The sequence below is a fragment of the Anguilla rostrata genome, chromosome 16, assembly GCF_018555375.3.
Source record: "Anguilla rostrata isolate EN2019 chromosome 16, ASM1855537v3, whole genome shotgun sequence".
In the NCBI taxonomy this organism is placed as follows: domain Eukaryota; kingdom Metazoa; phylum Chordata; class Actinopteri; order Anguilliformes; family Anguillidae; genus Anguilla; species Anguilla rostrata.
This window is the reverse complement of record NC_057948.1, coordinates 10706651-10729483: the sequence shown is the minus strand read 5'-3', so window position 1 is coordinate 10729483 and position 22833 is coordinate 10706651. Positions and strand designations below refer to the sequence as shown.

Below are 22833 nucleotides of genomic sequence, written 5' to 3'. Positions count from 1 at the left end.
CTTGTCGAAGGCCGCTCCTTTTGCTCATTTTGCATAGAACAGGAGTTCAGGTGTCACAGAACGTTCCGGATAAAAAGGAGAGCGCGCGCGTCGCCGCGGGGGGTCTTCCGGGCGGACAGGTCCGCCGATCGCACTTCGCTTCGCGGCCTTCGCTCGACCGTAAACAACCCGCCCTCCGCGCCGGTCTAGCGAAAATATTTACCGCCAGATCCGCCGGTCAAAATCAGCCGGTAACGGAGGGGGGTCCGCCGAAGGAGGCCGGGTTCAAGTGAGGAGAGGGCGGAGAATGAGATGTCTTAATAACATTTTGAGACTTTTCGGGACACGCGAGTCTTCAGCGCGATGGGGCTCAAAGGTGCCATTTTGCGTTCGGTCTTTTGACATTTTGTCCCCTCTCTCGTATATCAATTTTCCCCCCCCCGCGTCAGCCAATGGGAGCCGGGCAGGCTCTGAGTGGTTAGAGGGCCTGCCCGTCACCGGGCAGTTTTGTTAAAGTGCCAGCGCCCGCCGTTTCTCGGCTTTGCGGGGACGAGCGTTACCCGGACGCGAGCGGCAGCGTTCCAAACAGGAAGTGGGCTGCCGGCGAGGGAAACGTGCCTGCTGTACCTCTCCTCCCCACCCTCACCCCCCACGTGGAAAGGAAGCGCTGCATATTAACATGTTATTACCATGTTATTAACTCAGTCTTAAAGTGGTATTATCGTTCTATTAGCTCCTTCGAAACGGGTGTTTTTTTTTGTCCGTTTTTTCATTTTGAGGAGCCGATCTGGAGTGAACTGGTCGCTTGCTTCAGTCGGCTGGAGGCAGCCCTGTGGGTATTGTGTCATATCGTATTGTATCGTATTGTATTACATTGTATGAAACGGGTGGCTTCGATACTGGGTGCTGATTGGCTGAGACAGCGTTCTACGGTAAATCCCATAGAGTAAGAGTTAATCAAACATCCTGTTTCTAAGCAGTATTGCTCTGTGCACAAACCATTACTTACAAATAATGTTACAAAATAAATATTACACTTTGTTTCCACATGTTGTAACTGTCTTACGAAAGCAATGAGACACCGTGAGAGACGCGTGCAGATTCTTGAATCGACTGTATTCATACTGTTTATGTACATTTTATATTAGTTTTAAGTTTTGAAATCAGTCTGCAGTCACACAGTAATGGGGAAGACATGGTCTCATTTCCATCCAGCTGTGTGCGTGTTGTGCTTGTTTATTGTTTATGTTCATTTGCTGTGGTGTATGTTCAAATGCATGCATATCTATTTATGTATTCCCACTTCAGTTTATAACAGGAATTTCAACATTAGCATTGCCATGATTGTGTAATGTAAATAGTTGATTGAATAACGTTTCTAAACGGAGCAAACCTGAAACCTTCCCTCATCACCACACACACACACACACACACACACACACACACAACCACACACACACACATACACACACACACAACCACACTCACCACAGACACACACACACACACCACACAAAAACCCAGACACACACTCTCACCACACACACACACAACCACACAAACACTGACACACCCACACAAATACCCACCATCAGTCTCACACACACACACACACACACACACACACAAACCCCCACGGACAGATATACACACACACACCCACGCACAGACACACACGCACACCCACAAACAGTCACACACACACACTAATACACACGCACAGACACACATTAATTGTTTTGTGTCCGGTGTCTCTATCTGCCGTGTGTGGAAGGAGCGGTGTTATTGGCCGCGTGTGGAAAGCGCGGTGTTATTGGCCGCTCTCCGCTTCGTAAAGCCTCTGTGATGCGCATCCTGTGGCCGGGGCTTTTTTTAAAGGCCCGGGTTTATCGCCCCTGCGGCAGGTACTCCGCGCGTTCGTAGACCCTGCCGGTCCAGCCGGCAGTAATAAGCTTTGCGCTCACCTGTGCCGTAAATCCTGTGCGCGCAGCCCTTCCCTGGCTCGCGGCCGCGCTGACGCACACGGCTTCCGCTCCCGGAGAGAAACGGCGCAGCCTCGGCGGCCATTTTGGACAGATGAAGTGTCGAGGAAGAAGAGGAGGGAGCGTTCGACTCGTCGCGACGCCGGCCTGTGCCGCACGGCGCGGCGCTAGCGTCAGCTAGCCTGTTTTAACGCGTCGTGCTTTTCGTTTGTTTTGCGCTCCAGGTTTGCGAGCGTCGGCGTCGCGGGCGTCGAAGGCCGAGGTGGTCCTGGGCGCTGTGGAAGACTAGTGATTTTGTTGTTGTAAATACAAACTCTCTGACAACAAGTCACAGTCTACCTCAGCGACCGGAGCTCGTCCCCCCCCAGTCCCTGTCCCCGCCCCTACATGCTGTGACGAAGCATCGCTCCCGAGTCACAGTCACATGTCTCCTGCTGCACACGGGCACACAAACCCGTCTAAAGGACCGCTGGAACGCGCGGAGGACATTTCCTCAAGCGGGAAACGGGTCTGTATTTTAGCTTATTGCTATCCCTTGATTGCCATCTGTGCATTTACGAAGGTCTCCTGCAAATAAAAATAAAAACAAAACCAAAAACAAGAAAATCATGCGTTTTATTTTGAGGCTTAAGTCCAAAGCCCTTCTTCCTGCATAGGGGGGAGGCAGACTGATCTCCTGTAGTACAGTATGGACCATGGGGTGTAAAATAGTCACTGTCTTCCCTGTTTTAGTCTGTGTGGACTGTAGGGTGTAAAATAGTTACTGGTTCTCCTTTAGTACTAAGTTGCCCATAGGGTGTAAAATAGTCACTGGCTGTCCTGTAGAACTGTATTGACCATGGGGTGTAAAATAGTCACTGTCTTTCCTGTGTTACGCTGTGCGGACTGCAGTGTGTTAAATCGTCACTGCCTCGCCAGTGAGTGTACAGGAGTGCGCACACTTCAGCTGCAGCGCTCCTGGCATGCGGGCGTGGGCGTCCTGGTGCGCAGGTGGGGGCGGTGCAGTGCTAAGTGAAGAGGCAGAGTCGGCAGTTCCTAACTGAGGTGAAAAAGAAAAAAGTGGGGGAGAAGACAAGCAGACTGGATGCAAGAAGAGACTTGGAAAGAGTCACTGTTCACTACAATCTCTCACAGGGGTGCATAAATGTTTCAATTAGCTAGAAGTTAAGTCTTATAAAAATAAGAAAATGTATAGTTATAGCCCATAACAAGCCCAAATAAACGATTACAGCCTTTCTTACAAGATGGTGCATACAATACACCATATATTTCAGATTTATGTGTATTTCAAAATGCAATATAGAAACAATTTACATATATATGTATAATATATGCCAATAATGCGAAATACAGATAAATCATTCGTTACAGTTTTGTATTTTAACATATTCAACATATATATATATATGTATTGTTCATAACCATTAATGTTGCAGTCAATTTAACAGCCTAATAACTACTGCTCACAGCCTAACGTGCGCGACAAGAATCCTGAAATCACAATATCAGCTGTTCTAATAAAATCCGATGGAACTGTCAGAACAGCGGGATTGACCCGAAGGCCAACAGAGATGGCTCGTGGTTTTTGTTCCGTGCACTGTGGCTGAGTTAAGAATGAATGGACGCCTGGAGCGTGGAGGGTTGCCCAAGCATTTCTGCCTTAGCTTTCCTACTGCTATGAATATGCATCGCAGACACCGAACAATAAGAGTGGGCGTTACCTTCTACTCTCGGCGCATGGTGTAGGGTGTTTCCATGGATACCACCATGGCAACTCTTGCTGAATTATGAACCCTGGCCTAGAGCGAGCCAGTGAGGAATAGGCGCTGTGATTCCGTACGGCCTTGAGGGTCATTGTGCATAACTCAGCAGCCTTTTTATCATGCAAAAAACAGGATTTCTATAGGAAATTGGAAATTAATTAGCGACGGAGAACGAACACCGAGCGTCTGACATATTTTCTGGCGAGCAGTATGTTCAAACTGCGCATGATGAGTAGCCTACTTCAAGACGCAAGGAATAGGCTGTAACATCTTTGCACGACAGCATTGAATGATAATTGATCGGTGACACCGAGGATGTATTGATTATTACAAATGAATCATAATCCTATTATTTCCCCCTTTTGTGTGTATTTTGTGCGCGATATGTCAGTATAACTCTGTTATTTAATAAGTCGTCACCGGCATTTGTCTGACTGGACTGGAGTCTAACACTGGACTAGTGTGAGAGTGAACGATTCTGAGTGAGATGACCAAGCGCCAACCCCCAGCTTCCACAGGCGACTGCACATTGCCCGGGGCACCAGCACGGACAAGTGCACACAGGCGGCTTTGCAGCAGATTTTCCGACGTTTCTGACATGATTCTCTACGTAACAAAAATGCGCATTTGCTTACTGTTGTTTTACAAAGGAATCCAAGCAGAAAAAGTTGATAGAGGAAAGTCGCTATAAATATAACCATTTTTAGACTTTAGGCCTACTTATTTACTCAGAAAATATTTAGCCTAACACCATTAATTTTTACTTCAAACAGCTTTGACATGTCCGTAGCCATTATCCGTTTCAATTAAGTTCATAACTTGTTCAAGTCGGATTCTTTTAAATCAAAGCACAAGCAGCTGGGTGTTACATTCTAACGGTCTAGTCCGTATTATTGTAACAGAGGGGCGGAATGATTATAACAGTAAATGAAAACGCACAATAATGCGCGTATGAATGTTTTTTTTTTTTCCTGCACATACTAATGTTAACGAAACACATTATCAATGGTAATGTGAGACCCGCCACATCCTCAGGTTATGAAGCATAGGATTTTATGAAAAAAGACTGTGGCACACATTGACTCACAAGCAACTTCGAAACTTACAATGAATTGAGTCGTGGTAACGTCTAAATCGATGAAGAAAGCTGCTTATGTTTTTTCTTAACACCCAGGAAAGCTTTTACAAAGCAAATAGCCGACTATACAGATCGATCTCTTGTGTGCTTATGCCTGTGCCCAGGTGGCTGTTAATTTTACAATAATCACTTGGAGCATCCAGAGGATGACGTTATGTCAACGCCGCAAGCAAATTAGCTGAATACGTTTAACATTGAACACTGAACTAATTAAAGAAGTCGAACACGTTGATTAATACAATTAATCTCTTTAACAAATATAAAATACGATTTAAAATCTCTAAGGTGTCCCTAAAAGGACACTGCATGTAGGCCTACTCCAGCTACTGTCGTAATGTCCAAATCGGAAACCCTCTCCATGAGGGCCAACCCACTCGTTTTCTCTTTAGATGATATTCTGTAAACATATACCAGCAAAAAAGCAAGTCGTTTACTGTAACAGAGGCGGCATAATTGTAACAGCGTTTACATTTTCGACGGGGACATCGCGTATTTTCGGTCACCTAGCAAACAATTCATACCAGAATTCACTCAGAAAACTATACTCACTTTTTAAGTGACTGCTTAAAATGATGTATACTTTGATTTATATAAAAAATAATAAATTATGTAAATAGAAATAATGTCTTATATCCGGAAAATAATCCCGGAACAGATTTTTACTTATCTTACTCAAAACCAGATTTATAGAAATATTTCTCACGAAGGTAATCGAATTGCTCCTTGTGGCACGAGGTAGAGGACTGAATTGACCTGAAATAGTTACTGTAGCAGCAGTATACAAAATGTTATTGACCGTGTTACATTTATGATGCGATAGATTTATAGCGACTCTCCTCTACTTCAGTGTGTTTACGTACATTGTCAGCCATGGTATATAGGCTATGTAGGCAATTAAACGTTTGTTAAAATTATTACAGAATGTTCAATATAACAAACAAAAGATACAGTCGCAGAATTTTGTCCGTAAGAGCCTATTGTCGACAGAAGATGTTTTGTTTTTTATTGTTCATTTGCGTAATATATTTAAAATAATGATTTGACCCAGGTCATTTTAAGAAAAACACATTAAGTATATAATAAAGCATCTTATACATCCATTCATTTAAACCAACGGACATTAAAATAAGCCAATAACATACCTCTAAGGGGGACATATCAGTTATTACGAAAAATAATGAATTATGAATGTCACTCACTCCTATTAACTGTGATTTCGATGTAATTAAAATGTACTACACCATATGTTATTTTTGATCCAAAAGGTCTATCCTCCTGAGATCCGGCAGAAAAAAGTATTTTTTAAACATAATACAAGTGTCTTGATAATAAAAACAAGATGCAGTGAAAATATTTTCAAAAATATTTTATTTTTATTTATATTTATCCCTTGAGATTAAGACTATAGACCCGTGTCCCCTATAGCGGAAAAAAGTGAATTTCCGGGTCTTCTTTGTTAGGGATATGTGTGTTTTCTTTTGGTTAATGAAATAATTCAAGTTACTGTTAAACACGCAGGCTATCGGCCTACATCACTAAAATAAAGCATTCTTACAAATGTTACATATAATATACATTGTGTGCGTGCGTGTGTTTCTTCTTCGATGAATTTACATGTGTTTCCAGTTTTAAGTTGAATACTGCCATCTATTGCTAAGGCATGTGTACAGCACCTTAGCTGTTGAAGCCTGCAGAAGTGCCTTGAAAACCAACCACAATTGCAGGAAGTGTACAAAATAAATACATTGATGTATCAAGCTTTCACGCTCACTGTCACATTCTTTAAAAGGAAAGTCCCACCATGCAATGAATCAGCGATAAGCCTCGGCACAAAGCGGGTGTTCATCGCACATATGCTCACGAGACAAATAGTGCAGTTCTGACCAGTTAATTTAATTATTTTGATGTATGTGTAGTTGTTAGGGGGAATCTCAATTCCAATAATTAGGGAGGACCTCAAATAACGAAAAAGTACACGTGCACCCCTTTGATGTCTGACAAAATATTGCCTACATAGGTGTTTAATTTGGCGAGCTGTTCAACGAAAGCAGGTAAGCACGTTCGCATGTGTGAACATAAGTAATTGGACCTGAATTGACCTCAATAAACGTATTAATCATTTATACACTAGCCCACACTCTTAGATTAAATGAGATAACACATTATTTTATCCATGATACACAACGTTAAACAAATTATACCGTTAACCCATTGAGTTTCGCGTTTAACGGTATTCCAATCGCGAGTTGCTTTGTGTTTGTAGAGCTGTTAATTATTGATGGATGCTGTACGGAAGTTGTCATTGCTACTCGAGAAAGCACTGTTTTGCCTCACTGTTTGATTGTTTGGACAGGCCAGTTGTTTCATACAATTATAAAACCGTAGTACATTAATATGACTGGCTATGGAGAATGTCTTTTCTGATTATATTGTAGGCCACGATGGATGCGGGTTCCCTTCGCAAACCATGACGCAGGCCTACTTGTTATTAGTGTGCATACACACACACACACGGATAGTAGATAGATAGTATTGTTATCATTTTGCTGTGGTCACCCAGTATGATTGACAATCAAATTGTATGCCAAGCTGTTTTTTTTTATTATGTCCTAATAAAAAAACGAATATGTCTTTCTCGATTTGTACATAAACATGCGGCACTAGATCAAGCCATTTCAGGCAACGGAATATTTTGTCCCCGTCGACCTACAACTACTGCCCTCTGCTGGATATACGGAGCTGTCCGTTATTTCCACGATCACATTACATTGCAGCATTTAGCAAATTCAGAATTATTTAGCAGCTTTTATTTCCACATGTCAATTTATATAGCTGGATATTTATTTGCTCAGGGATGCAATGGCAGGTCCCCACAAAGGAATCAAAACTACAACATGAGTTACATGCCCACTTCCCTACCCATCATGCCACACTACCACCCTGGTCCCTGAAAAGCTTCACTGGCCAGGCTGCTTCCTGACATTTGCTGCCTGCGGATTGGCTAATTGGGCAAGCAACGTGTCTGACACAAGCCAGACAGTTAATTTTCAGATTATCAGAACCTAAGTGTAATTTTCTTTCATGTGCAGTCAGAAATCCAGTGGCCCCAAAATCTGGCCCCAGTAACACTGTGTCACACAGGGAAAGGCAGTTTGCACCAATTAGCAGGGCGAAGATGCCTACCTGAGGGAGTGAACAGAGATAAGCAGCTTCATCCTTTTCGATTTTTTTCTTAAATCTTAAAGCAGAAACTCAAGATGACTCATGCTAAATTCTTTCAGATGGAGGATAACTTGTTAAAAGTCCCAGGCTTGCTTTTAACTCTCTAAACAACCTAGCAGCATGCACAAAAGCACAAACTGATGTGCAGAGGTGAAGTTTTATGCATAATAATTGGTGTTTGCAGGTGATCAGACCACCTACAGGAAGCTGAAAAAGTAGGTCTCTTTTCATTGAAATGAAGAGCCATGGCTAGCAGGGCAAACACACACGCACACAAACACACACACACATAAAAACATACGCACAACCACAAACACACACACAGGCACACAAAATGCACGCGCACATACACACACACACACATACACTCACACAAAACACACACACGCACGCACACACACACACACACGCACACTCACACAAAACGCACGCACACACACACATCAAGTGTCGCTTCTCACTTCCACCTACGCCCCAGGAGAACATGCAGCTGGTGGGGTAGCACTGCCAAACTCCTAAGGCTCCAGACTCATTCTCATGCATATTGCATGAGGTACAGTATTTTTTTTGCAAAGCATCTGAATGTCTGTTCTATTTAGGCAAGTTTCATTCCTCTGGAGCAAGGGCCTGGGGGCGTGGCCGGGAGGCCAGGGCCTATGAGAGCCGTACGCACGACCTGAACCGGAGGATGAGTCACCGCAAGCGGAGCTAATCAGCCGCTGAACGCACCGAGCCGGCCAATCAGCAGCCGAGGAACAGGATTTCAGCAGAGGCTTTTGGGAAGGTGGGGCCGGGGCAGTACGGTTAGCAATTTGACTAACAAATACTGACTCGGGAGAGCACATGGTGATGAATATGTGGACCTCGATGACTAATCTCATCTGCAGATAATGTAGGGAGGAGGAGGAGGGTGAGAGAAAGGAGAACGGAGGCAGCGGGGAGGGATGCAAGGCGTCAGTTAGCACTTACCATCTGGGTTCATAAATTAGTTATAACTCGGGCGTTCTACACAAAGGGCCTCCTTGTCTTTCATTGGTTCAAAAAAGCGCTGGACCACACACTAGGAACTCTGAGCTCAAGCCAAAGGTAAAGAAGCAAGAGCTATGTTGATCCATCACCCTGACACCAGGGGGTGCTGTTTCCTCCCACTCCAATAAGTATGCAGGCCAACGACCACTGGAGCCCCAGGGCCAGCTACAGGCAGGATGTCAGACACATTGAGTTCTGTTCTGGCCTTGTGTTCTCCAGCTGTCACTATATCCACAAATGAGAAACAATCCCGTTTAAATAAAGTTGTGCGACAGTATGCAAGACACGGTTGTAACAAAATACCCAGGCAACTCCTTTGTCTCCCCAATTTAGAATGAGCACACCCTCTCATTATGCCCCGAGGAAGACCCTGTGTGGTCGAAATCAGCTGGTGTCTCCTTATTTTTTAGTTTGTATCTTTGATAGGCCCACTCTGTACGGAGGGTTTTCACTCACTCTCCTGCTCTGTGCTCGTGCGCCCGAAGCTAGCCGGGTTTCGGCTTTTTCCTCATTGAACGGTTCTCTTTTTTTTTTTCTTCTAAAGCCCCTTCCATCATTTGAATTTTTCGAGCACTCTGTTTTTCACTTTCATCTCAATTTGGAATGACCAACTGCATTTACCAGCGCCAACTGCCACAAACCCCCACCGCCGATCCAGAAGAGCGCATTTACCAGCGCCTACTGCCACAAACCCCCACCGCCGATCCAGACGAGCTCAGGCTCGATCCTCCGAAGCCTGTGATGTCATCCGCCGCTCCTTAGCCCAGCGCAGTTCGCTAGTCGGGGTCACACGGCCCTGTCTGAGGAAGACGCTTCGCAGCCAGGCCTGCAGGGCCTCGTTTGGGTTCGCCGGTGCACGACGGGACGCTATCGTAGCGGAGGGCCGATGCCTCCCAGCCCTGTGCGCGGCGCAATTCGACACCACATCGCGGGGCCCATCTGTACACCTGATCGGTGTCTTAATGGAATGGGCAACCCAGCAGCCCTCCCAGGCCAGCCCTTCTGACTGTGGTCATGTGATCCGTACATTATCTCTGTGACATCCATTTTAGCCGCATTTTCAAATAAATGCATGGCTGATCGTAGAAGACTGGTAAAATACCAAACATATGTGCTCTCTCTCTCTCATATATATATACACACATGCACACATACATATACATACAGTATAATGCTAATACAATTACTTGGAGAAAAATCATTTTCCATCACCATGAGGAAAGACAAAGAACTCTCAGAAGAAACAAGACAAGGGTTGTCTCCAGAAGTCATAAACAAATAAACTAGCCTATTAATGTCTTTCATTAGATCAGTTAAAATTCTTTTACTTTTGAATGCAATTGTTTGTGATATAGGACAACAAGGAGAACGTGAACGTGGGATTTTTACTCATCATAGCATGCATGGCCATTTCTGACATAATATGGCTTAAGAGGACAAATAATCCCTCCAAATATGAAAAGCACCTTATTTAAAAAAAAAAAAAAAAATCAACAGCTTGTTAAAATTCAAGGATCGTACCTGTGGCTGGAATGAAAACCAGCATACACCGGGGGTCCCCAGGACCAAGGCTGAGAAGCACTGCTCTAAACAACAGCTACAAAGGTGGCCGCACAGGTGAGTCATACGAAGCTGAATACCAACGAGCAGTACGAGCTATAACAATCAGTACTTTGATAAGTGAGTTTCCAAAGCAACAGAGTTCCAAAGAGGTCAAACAGCCCGCGAAAACATCACAGGTGTTCCAGTCACAAAAATAGCAAACCAATTTAAGGTGGCAAGGGGAACAGAGAGGAACATTATGGGTACATATGCCAAACATGCATCGGCAAAGAGGTACTGGTTGCAAGTCGAAGCGTGCTGTTGGACAGACGGACACTTAACAGGACTGTGGCTAAACGCCCCAAAACTACAGCAACATAAATTACCACAGAAGCTGGACTGATTCCTCTCTGACCCAGTCTCAGCAAAAACTGGACACCATGAGCTTCGCAAGGCTGGGATTTAAAGCAGGTCAGTCATCAGGAAACTATGTACAGAAACTGTGTCCAAGTCTAACGCACAAAGAAGCAGGACCTGGTGTAAGGAGCACAAAACCTGCAGCCCTGAGCAATGGAGAAATGTAATATGGTCTCATAATTTGTCTTCTACCATTTTTTCCCCTACATTAGCTGTTCTGTTCTGAAGGCAAATAGTGTTGTGTCTTATTTTGTTCACCTTGACATTGATTCTGGATCAAGATGGCAAGTGAAAAAAAAATCGAAGTGACTTGAAAAGAGGGTTCATTTTTGGGGCACAGATGACGGGAGCTTCAGTCACAAAGACTGCTCAAATGGCTAGTGTTTCAACAGGAACAGTGACTAAAGAGTTATCTGCGTTTAGATCTATGGGAAAGACGTCATTAATTGGGTCTGAAATTTTGGTCGAAAGCATACATTCCAGGACCGTGATGCTTTGTGCATTTGTGCGATATTAAGGAACAACACGAGAGTAACTCTTCCTCAGGTGACTGAGAATGTCAGTGAAGGTGATCAGACTGTCAGCAAGGACAGTCCGTCGACAACTACATAGAGGGCGATACTATAGTTGCAGTGCATAAACCCCTCATTGCAAAGACGAATACACATTTGAGAGTTCAGTGGTGCAAAAACCTTAGGCACTGATCAACAGAGATGTGGAAAAAAGTGATGTGGTCAGATGAGTTCTCCTTCACTATATTCTCGACAAGTGGGTTAGTGCATGTGTGGCATACACCAAGACAACGATACAGGCCTCAATGCCCCTACAGCAAGGGAGACCGGTGACTCTGTTATGCTGTGGGGGGCATTTTCCTGGCAGGGTTTGGGTCCACTTGTCCCCTTAGAGGGAATGGTCACTGCAAATCAAATCAATTGTAAATCAAGTTATGATGAGTGATCACCTTTATCCTATGATGAAATATTTATATCCTGATGGGAGTGGTCTCTTCCAGGATGACAATCCCCCCCCATCCATAGGGCACGGTGGGTCACTGAATGATTTGATGAATATTAAAATAATGTGAATCCTATGCTATGGCCTTCGCAGTCACCAGATCTCAAGCCAATTGAGTACCTATGGGGGATTTAGGACCAACGTGTTAGACAGTGCACTCCATTACCATCATCTCCAAACACCAAATGAGGGAATATCTTTTGGAAGAATGGTGTTCCAGCCCTCCAGTAGAGTTCCAGAGACTTCTAGAATCTATGACAAGGCACACTGAAGCTGTTCTGGTGGCCACCTAACCAAGTACTAAGTCACTTGATGTTGGTTTTTCCTTTAATTTGTCACCCATACACACACACACACACACACACGCATAAAGCCAAACTCCTTTGACACATTTCTTGGAACTTAAGTGCCTATTTTACTTACACTACAGGCCAATGGTATTAGGCAATCTGTGGTTTAAAAATAAATTAAGGTAGACAAGATTTCAGTCAATTTATCTATCCCTTCACTTCCCATTTTGCAAAATGGCTGGATAGACTTGCAATAATTTAAGTAATTAAAGCCAAAGGAGGCTATTTTGAGGAAAGTTGTGTCTAAGATTGTTTTTAAGTAAAACTCATCTTTTTGTGTTATTTTGGGTAGAATTTTTTAAAAATGTTATACTTTGGTTTATTATTCAATAAATGGGCATATATCAACTAAATTCTATTCTACCTAGTTTATCTTTTTAAACCCCAGGTGGCCTAATACTTTTGGTCTGTACTGTAATTTTTCTTCCTTTTTTGGGAGGAATATATTTCAATATATAGCAATATTTTCCCCAGTTTGTCCATATAGTGACTGCATATTAAACCTGGCCAGCAACCATCTACAGTACGTTCGAGAATCCCAGGGGTTCGCAGACCCTATGTTGAAAACCCAGATTATCCTATGCAAATAACTGCCTGCCAGTCTCGAGGTTCAGTTTTTCCTCAAACTCCGTCTGTTCCTCTTGTCTGTGATGGTACGTTTTTCAAACGCAACTGAGAAAACATGACAGCGCGTATTTTAGCGTTTTGGTCACGTTTTCTGTCTCCTGACCGTCTTGCCTGAACGGTTTTCTTGATCTCCCGGATGTGTTCAGAGTGCAGAAGAGATTAGCTGTGACGACAGCTGTTCATATTCTTCTTACAAGACTAGTCACACAATATTTTCTGATATTACAAGCCGATGTCATATTCACTCAAGTACTGTATCGTAGCAAATATTCCAACACTGTCGTAACAGATTGCCCCACTGACACAAAACGTCCCGACCGACACCTTATCCCCATGACGTCAGAGGTCAGCTGACTGGTTTGTTTTGCTAGTTAAGGTGGACTTCACAGACAGCTTTAGAAAGGGAGAGAACCAGAAACGTACAGGACATAGGCCGCTAATATTGTTTTTAAAATATTGCGATTTCAACATAAACTTGTTCAGTATTTAAGTATTATCCGAGACTGCTGTCGTTAATCAGTAATAGGCGTATTTGCCTTAAAACGAAGCTGTTTGACCTCCGAGAAATATGCCTTCAGAAAAGACGTTTAAACAAAGGAGGACATTTGGTAGGTATCGATACAGTATTTTTCCACATTGAATTGTCTACATACTTAACAGTTGTACCAGAATGCCTTGCAACCATGTGTTTTGTCGTGTAATCAAGTCAGATCATTTGTTGGGAGTTTTACCATTGTCGTTTTAACACATAAGGATAAGACAGTGATCATTTTTCTTTCAAGTTTGTGCTGCAGCTAAGAAGCTAGCTAGCTAGCTAGCTAAACTTGGGATCAGAAGCAGCTCGACAGCTAGCTGTCCTGCTCAGTTCACTAAACAGATTATGAAATACAGTCTTGCCGATTGTGTAGGCTACGGGGGGTAGACTTTTCTTTGCTCCAAAATAGGCCCGCGTCATATCGAAAGACTAATTATGTAAGTTAGCTACGAAAAATAATTTGGGTGATGTCTAGTCGCTCATAAAAGTGTCCTTGTTTTTAGCCTATTTTAGAGTGGCCAGGTCTATTATGTAACCAGGATATTGCAAACAATAACATTTGCGACAGCAATTTTTTATCGCTGTCGATAGAACCGCAGTATGTCGCAGCTAAAATTTATCAACGGACTGAGGGTTTCCGTTGTGTGCTTCAGTTTGTTTGTCAAAGCAGACGCTAATAAAAACAAGTCGCTACAAATCGCTCTCCCAATGCAGGCGAAGTGCGCTGCAGGATTGGGGGATGGGAGAGACTGCCGAGGTTAGCAGAAAGAGTGCTTGGGGAAAATGACTACAATGGTCGCAGTAAGGCTCGTTTAAGACCCTTTTTAGATTAAACTAACTAAAGGCAGCGTGACACTATATTCACCACCCAGCTTTACATCTCGTTGCTATAATAGGCCGAGAGGTGTATGTTCAAATGATTTGGAGCATAATGTATTCTAGCTGTACATGTCCCCTCATCCCAAACATATTTACTCATGGCTACAATGAATAACTTACCGTGCAGATAAAACACAAAGGGACGGCACATACGCATGCGGTTGTGTGGGGGGAGTTTTCAAACGTTACCGGAAACTACTGCCATTGTCAGTTGCGTTTTTTTTTAGAAAGAAAACCTATTAAACCTACTGCTGGTCACCTTTAACTTAACCATTTTTATTTAATTACAGCTTATGTAAACGTGCGCTTTAGTGACTGGACACTGGATTTCCCCTAAGGTTTATAGTCCAGGCACCTCCTTGTTTTCTAAACCAAAATAACCGACTTCCGTTTTGTTGACCTAAAAGTTACCAAATTGCGCAATTGTTGCGCACGAGGATGTGACTTACCAGTAGCTGACATGTGCGGAGACAGTTACTTATGTGTCTTATTTGTGCGTCTCCACTCAAGTCACAGAAACAATGCTTGATTGCGTCCTTGTCTAGTGTAACCTGCATTGTCACTCGTCTATTGTTTCAGGAGCGTTCAGTAGAATATGTGCCTTGGCTAGGAGTTCTGCTGAGCTTGGAGTAAAGTGCTCCTTAAAACTCCTTCTTACTCACTTGAGGAGGGACTTCTATAAACCCCACTTGGGTTTCGTACATCTCATGCACCGTCCCTTTATTGTTAATGTCTTGTCCGTTTGGATGGATTATTTGGGAGTAATTATTATGGTGACGGCTGACAACATTTTCACTGACCCCGCTGCTAACTGCTGAGTCGCTGTTACTATTCACAGCCGTTGATCCTCAGGTGGACAAAACGCTTCCTTGTTCACTTTCCTGCTGTGCTCATTACCCCGTTAGGCTGGAAAATGGCGAACAAAAGCAGTCTTGTATCCCTTAGAAAAATTGTTAATTCAAAACTTTTCTGAAGTTAATTAAATATACACGTACGTTTAGTATAGAAAACGTTTTGTTTTCAAACCGGTCGACCATGGAAGCGCCTTATAAACAAAATAGAAACACCCGCTCTTTACCAGTTTCTGAGAAGAGTTATGGGGGGGGGAGGGGATTTTCATAACATAAGCGGTCGATACCCGGTACCTACCGCGTGATCTATTACGGCGGTTCGTGCCAGGGTTTCTGTACGCTGTGGTCAAAGAGTACGGAGTCTTATCGGGTGCTATGGTGACCGTTGCTTTGGAATCAGACCTAAAAGTCATAGTCCTCAGTGAAGACTTTGGGCAGGGCCGGTTAATACACCTGCTGAGAGATAACGTTACTGTAGAGTAACTTTGCTTTGCCATCCCTTTCTTATATAAAGGACATTAACACAGACTGGCCTTTTTATCCATTTTTTTTTTTTAACATTCCATTACAGTTAGTGAAGTTTTCCACAGCAGAGACATAATTAAAAGCACCAGGATAGGATTTAGCTGCTAGTGAGTGAAGAGAGTTGGAGAGTTGAAGGTTGGGGGATGGTGGTGGGGGGGGGGGGTTCATATAAGCTATGACTGTCCCTGGCTCAGTGTCCCATGTCTTTTGCACAGTGAGAACAGTCAGAATTAAATTTGGGCCAGCTGGCCCCAGGTCAGTCACTGGATCTACAGTGTCATCGCCCCGGTGACAGCTCAGCGATGCACGTGTCAGTGATGAAGTGCTCTGCTAAATATACCCAGTCCACCCTCCACCCTCCACCCTCATTACTGTCCCTTCTGGCTTGGGTTTCACAGAACAGCGAGTGGACGATGTCCGACTCATCCGAGAACAGCACCCCAACAAGATCCCTGTGAGTATCACCTCAGTCTGTGTGTGTGTGTGTGTGTGTGTGTCTATGCGTGCGCTGGTGTGTGTGTGTGTGTGTTTGTGGGGGGTGGAGTGGGAGCGGGAGAGATGGATACTTGCTGTTGGCTATGCTGTGGATGTAGACATCCGCATAATACATTATACCAGCAGAGAGGATTATGGGAATGGCCAGCTGGGACAGGAGGTGCATCCTTCAGAATGAATGCAGTAGCAGGGCAAACAATCCAGATTGTCACCCAAGCAAGTCTTAATAGGATCCAGTTTCACACCAACTTCACAGCTGCTGCCCAGGGGGGAGGAAGGGTAAGGTGGGGGGGGGAGCGCTGGATGAGATGTATACACCCTAACTCAATATGTGTGCGAAAGAGAGGGAGAGACAAAGTGTGTTTGTGTGTGTATGTTAAGTGTATGAAAAGCCACTTGGTTCCAAAAAACAGAATTTCCTGACCTGCCAAAGACCTCGGAGTTCCACTGTCGCCATGGTCACCACTGTGGATGGGTGTTCCACTCTACTCAGGTTCCTGTCCCTAGTGGCCATTGGGGGTGGGGGCGGGAAGGGGAAAGGAAAGGAAACAGATCTGTCACTTGCAATAAGGCTCAGTGCTACAAATACTCTGCATCACACAAACACAGGACCTCATGCCAAAGGACTGAAATGTAAATAGCACTGGACTGAAATGTAATACGAATTAGCAGAACATTGATTGCAAGGACTTCCTTGTATCTCTCTTCTTTTTATATGGGCAATTGCATAGGCCAGGCCTGGGGAAATGCCTGTACTCGTGGTACGCAGATGGTGTGTAAAATTCATGGTGAAATTAGTCTTCAAACCATAATTTGAAGGGATTCATTAAATAATGGATACTACTTAATAACTGTAGATAACTGCAGTGAAGCCGATTAGTCAGAAGCTGCAGTACACCTTCGGAATGGGTGAATCTGTGCCACTAATCTAATTTCAGGTTTTGAGATGTGTTAGCCAGCCAGCCCATTACATTAGCTGTATACCTGCAGACAGCTTGACTTCCGTGACCACTGTAGTTGTTTCTGACTCAAAGGGCTCTGAACTGTGCCTGTAGAGGGGCTGGGTGATAATTCACCGTCGTTCTTGGTTTCTCAGTGATCAGGGTGATGGGAGATGTTCAGTTCCCTGGTGTGGGGGGGGGCTGCTGTTGCACTTGTACTTTACCTGTGGTGCTGCGATTAATATCCTGTCCGATAATGAATATGCGATTGTGTTAAGCACTGTTAATCTGCTACGATACGGAACAGTGATGTTAATGGCGAGAACTGATCTCTACTCGTGTTTTGTGAGATGATGAGTAGAACCTTATCGCTCTCTCATCGCTGAATCAGTCGCACACATGACTGAGTTAAATGCACTAGAACGAGGGCCCATACAGTGGTTAGGCAATACAGGGTCAGATTCCGCACGGATGGTCTATATGCTGACCAGATCTCCTGGGCTCCTTTCATTCTTCTTTCTCCATACATGCTTAACTAATGCAAGAATATGAAAACAGGGTTAAGACTCACATACCCATTAGGCTTAATGGAGCGAAACAGTTTACTTCCGGTTTGACACATTACATTACATTACAGGCATTTAGCAGACGCTCTTATCCAGAGCGACTTACACAACTTTTACATAGCATTTTACATTGTATCCATTTATACAGCTGGATATATACTGAAGCAATGCAGGTTAAGTACCTTGCTCAAGGGTACAACGGCAGTGTCCTACCCGGGAATCGAACCTGCGACCTTTCGGTTACAAGTCTAGTTCCCTACCCACTGTGCTACACTCCGACACCAGTAAGTAAAGTGCTGTGAAAAAGTATTCAATCTTCTCTATTTTCCCCTATTATTGCATATGCATCACACTGAATGGTTTCAGATCTTTAGACAAAATGTAATATTAGATACAGGGACACTGAGTAAACATGAAACATTTTTTAAAATATCGTTTCATTTATTTGATGAAAAAAGTTATGAAACACCCATATTACTCATGTGAAAAAGTAATTGCCCACTTAGTTACTCATTTAACAAAATTTAATTTACGATTAGATTCAGCTGATTGAAAACAGACAGGCTTGATTGGGGCCAGCCCCGTTGAATTTAAACCCCACTCATATTGACCCTTACCATCAGAGTAAAGTAGTCACCACAAAGTTTCTACAAGCACACTATGCCATGGTGAAAGGAAATTCCAGAAGAGATGAGAAAAAAATGTCATTGAAATATTAGTTTGGAAAGGGTTACATAGCCATTTCTAAGGTTCTGGGACTTAGTGAGAGCCTTTATTTCCAAATGGAGAACACTTGGAACAGTGGTGAATCTTATCAGTTATTTCTGGCCAGCCAAAATTTCCCCTTGGACGCAGTGACAACTCATCCAGGAAGTCATAAAAGATTCCAGGAGAACATCCAAAGAACTGCATGCCCATCTAGCCTCAGCTAAAGTCAGTGTTCATGACTCCACAGTGAGAAAGAAACTGGGCAAAAATGGCATTCATGGGAGTGTAGCAAGGCGGAAACCAATGCTAACCAAGATGAGGTCACTGGGATGCGGGTGCTGGTTTTCAGGGGTGTCCCGGTATGGTCACTGAGCAACGCGTGTCCCATTTACAGGTGATCATCGAGAGGTACAAGGGTGAGAAGCAGCTGCCCATCCTGGACAAGACAAAGTTCCTGGTTCCCGACCACGTCAACATGAGCGAGCTGATCAAAATCATCAGGTACGGTTGACCGCATCGCCTCGCGGTCCGCGCCACGGTTAGGACAGTCATGGTCACAGTCACGTGCCGATCTGACATTCTGCTGGTCGGCCCTTCCCATCGAGGCACTGCTCTCCTGTTTGAGTGGGCCCCACGACACGGGATCCAGTCCCTAATGTGCCAGTGCCGATTGTGGCCATTAGCCCAAGTGGGGGCTAGCGTAATTAGCGTTAGCATCACCTAGGGTTGGGTGAGAAGAAGCAGCTGCAGCATTGCATGCTTTGGCACGATTGATTCATTTTCTACACTGTCCCTCATCTACTGAAGGGATTGGCAAGAAAAGAGGGGGGGGGGGGGGTGTGGGTTGATTTGGCCTGGCATCATACGCGTGAATCTCCTGTACCTCCGCCTGCCTCTGTTCATGAGCTATCAGTTCTGTATGGTTTTTATATACATCACACAAAGACTAAAAAGTTAGCCCAACATCTGTAAGTGTTCAACTCAAATCTCATGAAACCAACATTAGACAGCAAGTCTTTTAAAAAGAGCCAGTCTCCTAATAGCCGGAAGCATAAACTAAAAACCAAAAGCAAAAAATAAATGGCAGGTAGCAAAAAATGCATCACCCTGGCAACAGGGAAGCAATCTGTCAGAATCCCACACCTGCTCATCTAACATATGGTAGCTAGCTTACAGATGAGTATGGCTCCAGAGACATTTTGAAATTAAATTAAAATTAGATTTTGTCAAGCATGCTGAAGAACATTCAGTGGAAGCTGCACCGAGGCACTTTGGAACAGTGTGAACGTGCAAAAGGAAGGGGGAAAAAAGAATAGCACAAATGGATAAGTAGGCTACCTGTAGGCCATCACTGTACATGTACAGGGAGCCCATTTCCAGGGCTCAGTCTTTATCATGACTTGAGGCATGACTGAAAGGCTGCATGTAGACCCTGGTAGTTTCCAATACCAGTAGCCCAGTTTTAGAATGAGGTGAAGGCTACTGGAAAGTGAGAAACGCGACAAACGCCAGTCTCCAGCAAACACTGGGGCTTTGTGTGGTTAGCGATTAAACCCGGGGCTACTAATTGGAAGTTTTACAGCATATGTTCAGGAACATCACGCATAGCTGGAGCTAAACGCCTGACAGGGTTTCAGGTTAAAGACTTAGCAGCATGCAGCTTCACTGATGTTCGTCTCCAAAAAAAGGAACCTATTAGAGCCAAATTCGGACATGCTTTGGTGACTTGCTTGAGTCGGTGTGATTTGAGAGCTTCTGAATGCTGTTCCGTCTTTGGCCACCAGGAGGCGCCTGCAGCTGAACTCAAACCAGGCCTTCTTCCTGCTGGTGAACGGGCACAGCATGGTGTCCGTGTCCACGGCCATCTCCGAGGTGTACGAGAGGGAGAAGGATGGGGACGGCTTCCTCTACATGGTCTACGCTTCGCAGGAGACGTTTGGGGCAGAGATCGACCTGTAACACCCCTCCACCCCCCACTCCCACCCCCATAACGCCCCGTATCGGTCATCGCCAGAACTCCCATCCCCGTTTCTAACGACAGACCTGTTCCCATTCCCAAATCTCACCCACACCCCATCCCCCATCCCAAAATAAGACAACAATAGGAGCCAATCAGATGACATCTCCCCCCCCCCCTTCGGATAATGGTCCTTCATGGCCCCTCCCACCCAGTCCCGCTGCTCAGCTTACATCTCTGAGAAGGGATGAGGGTTTGATTATGTTTGTCTTTTTTTTTTTTTTTTTTTGTGGATAAGTTGGATTGGGGCCCCAAGCATGCCCAAGTGAGGCTTTAGCGATGTTTGTTTTATCCAGAGTCCAGCTGGAACTAAACAATATCATCAGAAGAAAGACTTCCTGCCGCCTTCTTTCTGTCTCTCTCTCCTCTCTCTCTCTCTAGCTGAGTTGCTAAACTGATTACACTGCATTTTAGGATGATGGGGGGAAATGACATCACTGCTGACACATTCAAGAGTAAGGGGTTTGGTTAAAATTAAACTAAAACCGACATTGAGTGCCTGTTCTGGCACAGACGACGCTGCTAGTGCCGCCTTTGTACCACGCCAGTGGAGGGGGCTCTATGGTGCTCCAGCAGCCGAGACGCACCAACGAGCTCATTGGCCGCTTCGTGGAGGGAATCTGATTGGCTGCTGGCACCGTTTATCCACAGCATGATTTGCACTGCCCGATTTGACTATCAGTAAATAGCTTGGCAACTCTCAGCCTCTTTCCTTTCCCCCTCTGTCGGTCCCTTCTCTTTCTTTTAACGGGTTTGTGTTGTCGGTCGCTTTTTAGCTCATTGAAAGAAACTAATTTTAAAGATAGGTTTTTATCTGCCTCGGTCACCTCCCGATTTCCTCCACACCACACGCTAGGAATGTGGAACTCTGGACACGGTGTGGAATTATGGGTGAAATTAGTGCTACTGACCATCTGCTAGACTGTAGAGTTAGAGAAGCAAGAAAATGTATATAGTATACAAATCGGACAAGTACAGTACATTGAGAATGCGAGTGGAACTGCTTGTTAAAAAAAAAAAAAAAAAGTTTTAAAAAAATTAAAAAGGCAACTTCTAGGAGTGTGGGGGGCAGTGAGGTTGCTGTTGTCGGGTTCTAACCAGGCCGGATCCCGGTGCACACGCCCCACCATTTTGTCCGCTCTCTTCCCAGCAAGGAGTCTCTGGGCTGGTTAGAGGAACTGGACCACAGCCGATCAGAACCCTCCTTGCTCCTGGCTCTTGTGCGCTTCTAGAATATTCTAATTGTTTATTCGGGTTATTTTTTACACCTCTTCTGTGTTCTGCTCTGTCCCCCCCCCCCTCCTTCTGTCGGTATTCAGAAGAACCTCACCTCTTTCCATGCCTTCCACCCTTTGGCTTTGCTAAAAGCTTTGTCTTTGTTTCCGTTCGTATTACTGTTTCCCCCCTCCCCTCCCCGATAATAAGACAACTGTATGCTACGACTGTGGTGTGAAACGCGTATCTAAAAGGACAGATGTGAACGAGTGAGTGTGAAAGCGGAGGGAGAGAGCTCTCCTCTCCGCCCCCGTCGCGCCACCGTGCACAGGGCTCGCCTCTCCCACCTTCACATCCACAGCAATATTACACAAGCCTTTCTCTCTCTCTCTTGTATTTATGCCGGTATTTTAAGGAATAAACAGAAGCTCATATACATATTAAAGTCCTCGTGTGGCTTGCGTGCTTCTTGTGTGTCCTTGCCTTGGTCTCCTCTTTCATCTATGGTTTCCCTTCAGGTCCAACCATCTGTTATTTCACAATAGTATTAGTCCACAGACTAAAGAGGGTGCTATTGCATGGCTGTAGTGGTGTGTGATTACCAATCTCTCTCCGTTGTGTGATCAGGTATTGTAATATGGATCACAGAGTCTCATATAACGGACATATATCCTGGATACTGTAGTGCAGTGCAGCACGGGCAGAAGCTGGATTGTAAATGGACAGATCGGGGTCTGACACGGTGGCAGTGGTACGCTGGGCTTAAGGCTTGGTGACAGGCCAGAATCTGCAGTACCCAACAGCGCGCCCAACATTAGCCAGCTCTGCTGCAGAGTCTGCGCCGACCTCAGACACACCTCCTGAAACCAGTCCCGACTGAGCATGCAGAGTTTGTTCCGCGAGGAGGGATTTACATGACATCTGTGCAGATTTGGGGGAAAAAATGGCTCATTCCAGTCAGCGGGTTGGTAAGGATCACATGAAGGTCAGTGGCTGTGCACACTGTTGACATAAATCCGACCTCCGTCACCCCGACCG

At 44.7% G+C, this 22833-nt stretch overlaps 2 protein-coding genes across 3 annotated transcripts in view; one reads left to right on the top strand and one right to left on the bottom strand.

The window, feature by feature from the left end:
• The window catches only part of LOC135241881 (NT-3 growth factor receptor-like), a 362434-nt gene that overhangs the window by 338524 nt on the left and 1077 nt on the right, over window positions 1-22833 (bottom strand). Inside the window, exon 2 of one of the 2 annotated variants that reach the window (XM_064312636.1) lies at window positions 16773-16851. The gene's annotated coding sequence lies outside the window, so the exon portion shown is untranslated. Of the gene's footprint in view, window positions 1-8045; window positions 8088-16772; window positions 16852-22833 lie in introns of those variants that run through there. The other variant, XM_064312637.1, reaches the window with a different exon arrangement.
• map1lc3b (microtubule-associated protein 1 light chain 3 beta) lies at window positions 13431-22240 on the top strand. The gene is made up of 4 exons (XM_064312640.1): window positions 13431-13671; window positions 16252-16307; window positions 18958-19064; window positions 20348-22240. Exons 1-4 carry the CDS (start codon window positions 13632-13634, stop codon window positions 20520-20522), a joined length of 378 nt encoding a protein of 125 aa, XP_064168710.1. The 5' UTR covers window positions 13431-13631; the 3' UTR covers window positions 20523-22240.

Coding starts and splice junctions, on each gene's coding strand:
- map1lc3b (XM_064312640.1), top strand. CDS start 13,632: ATGCCTTCAGAAAAGACGTTTAAACAAAGGAGGACATTTG. Junction 16,308..18,957: donor AGCACCCCAACAAGATCCCT/GTGAGTATCACC, acceptor TCCCATTTACAG/GTGATCATCGAGAGGTACAA. Junction 19,065..20,347: donor GAGCTGATCAAAATCATCAG/GTACGGTTGACC, acceptor TTTGGCCACCAG/GAGGCGCCTGCAGCTGAACT.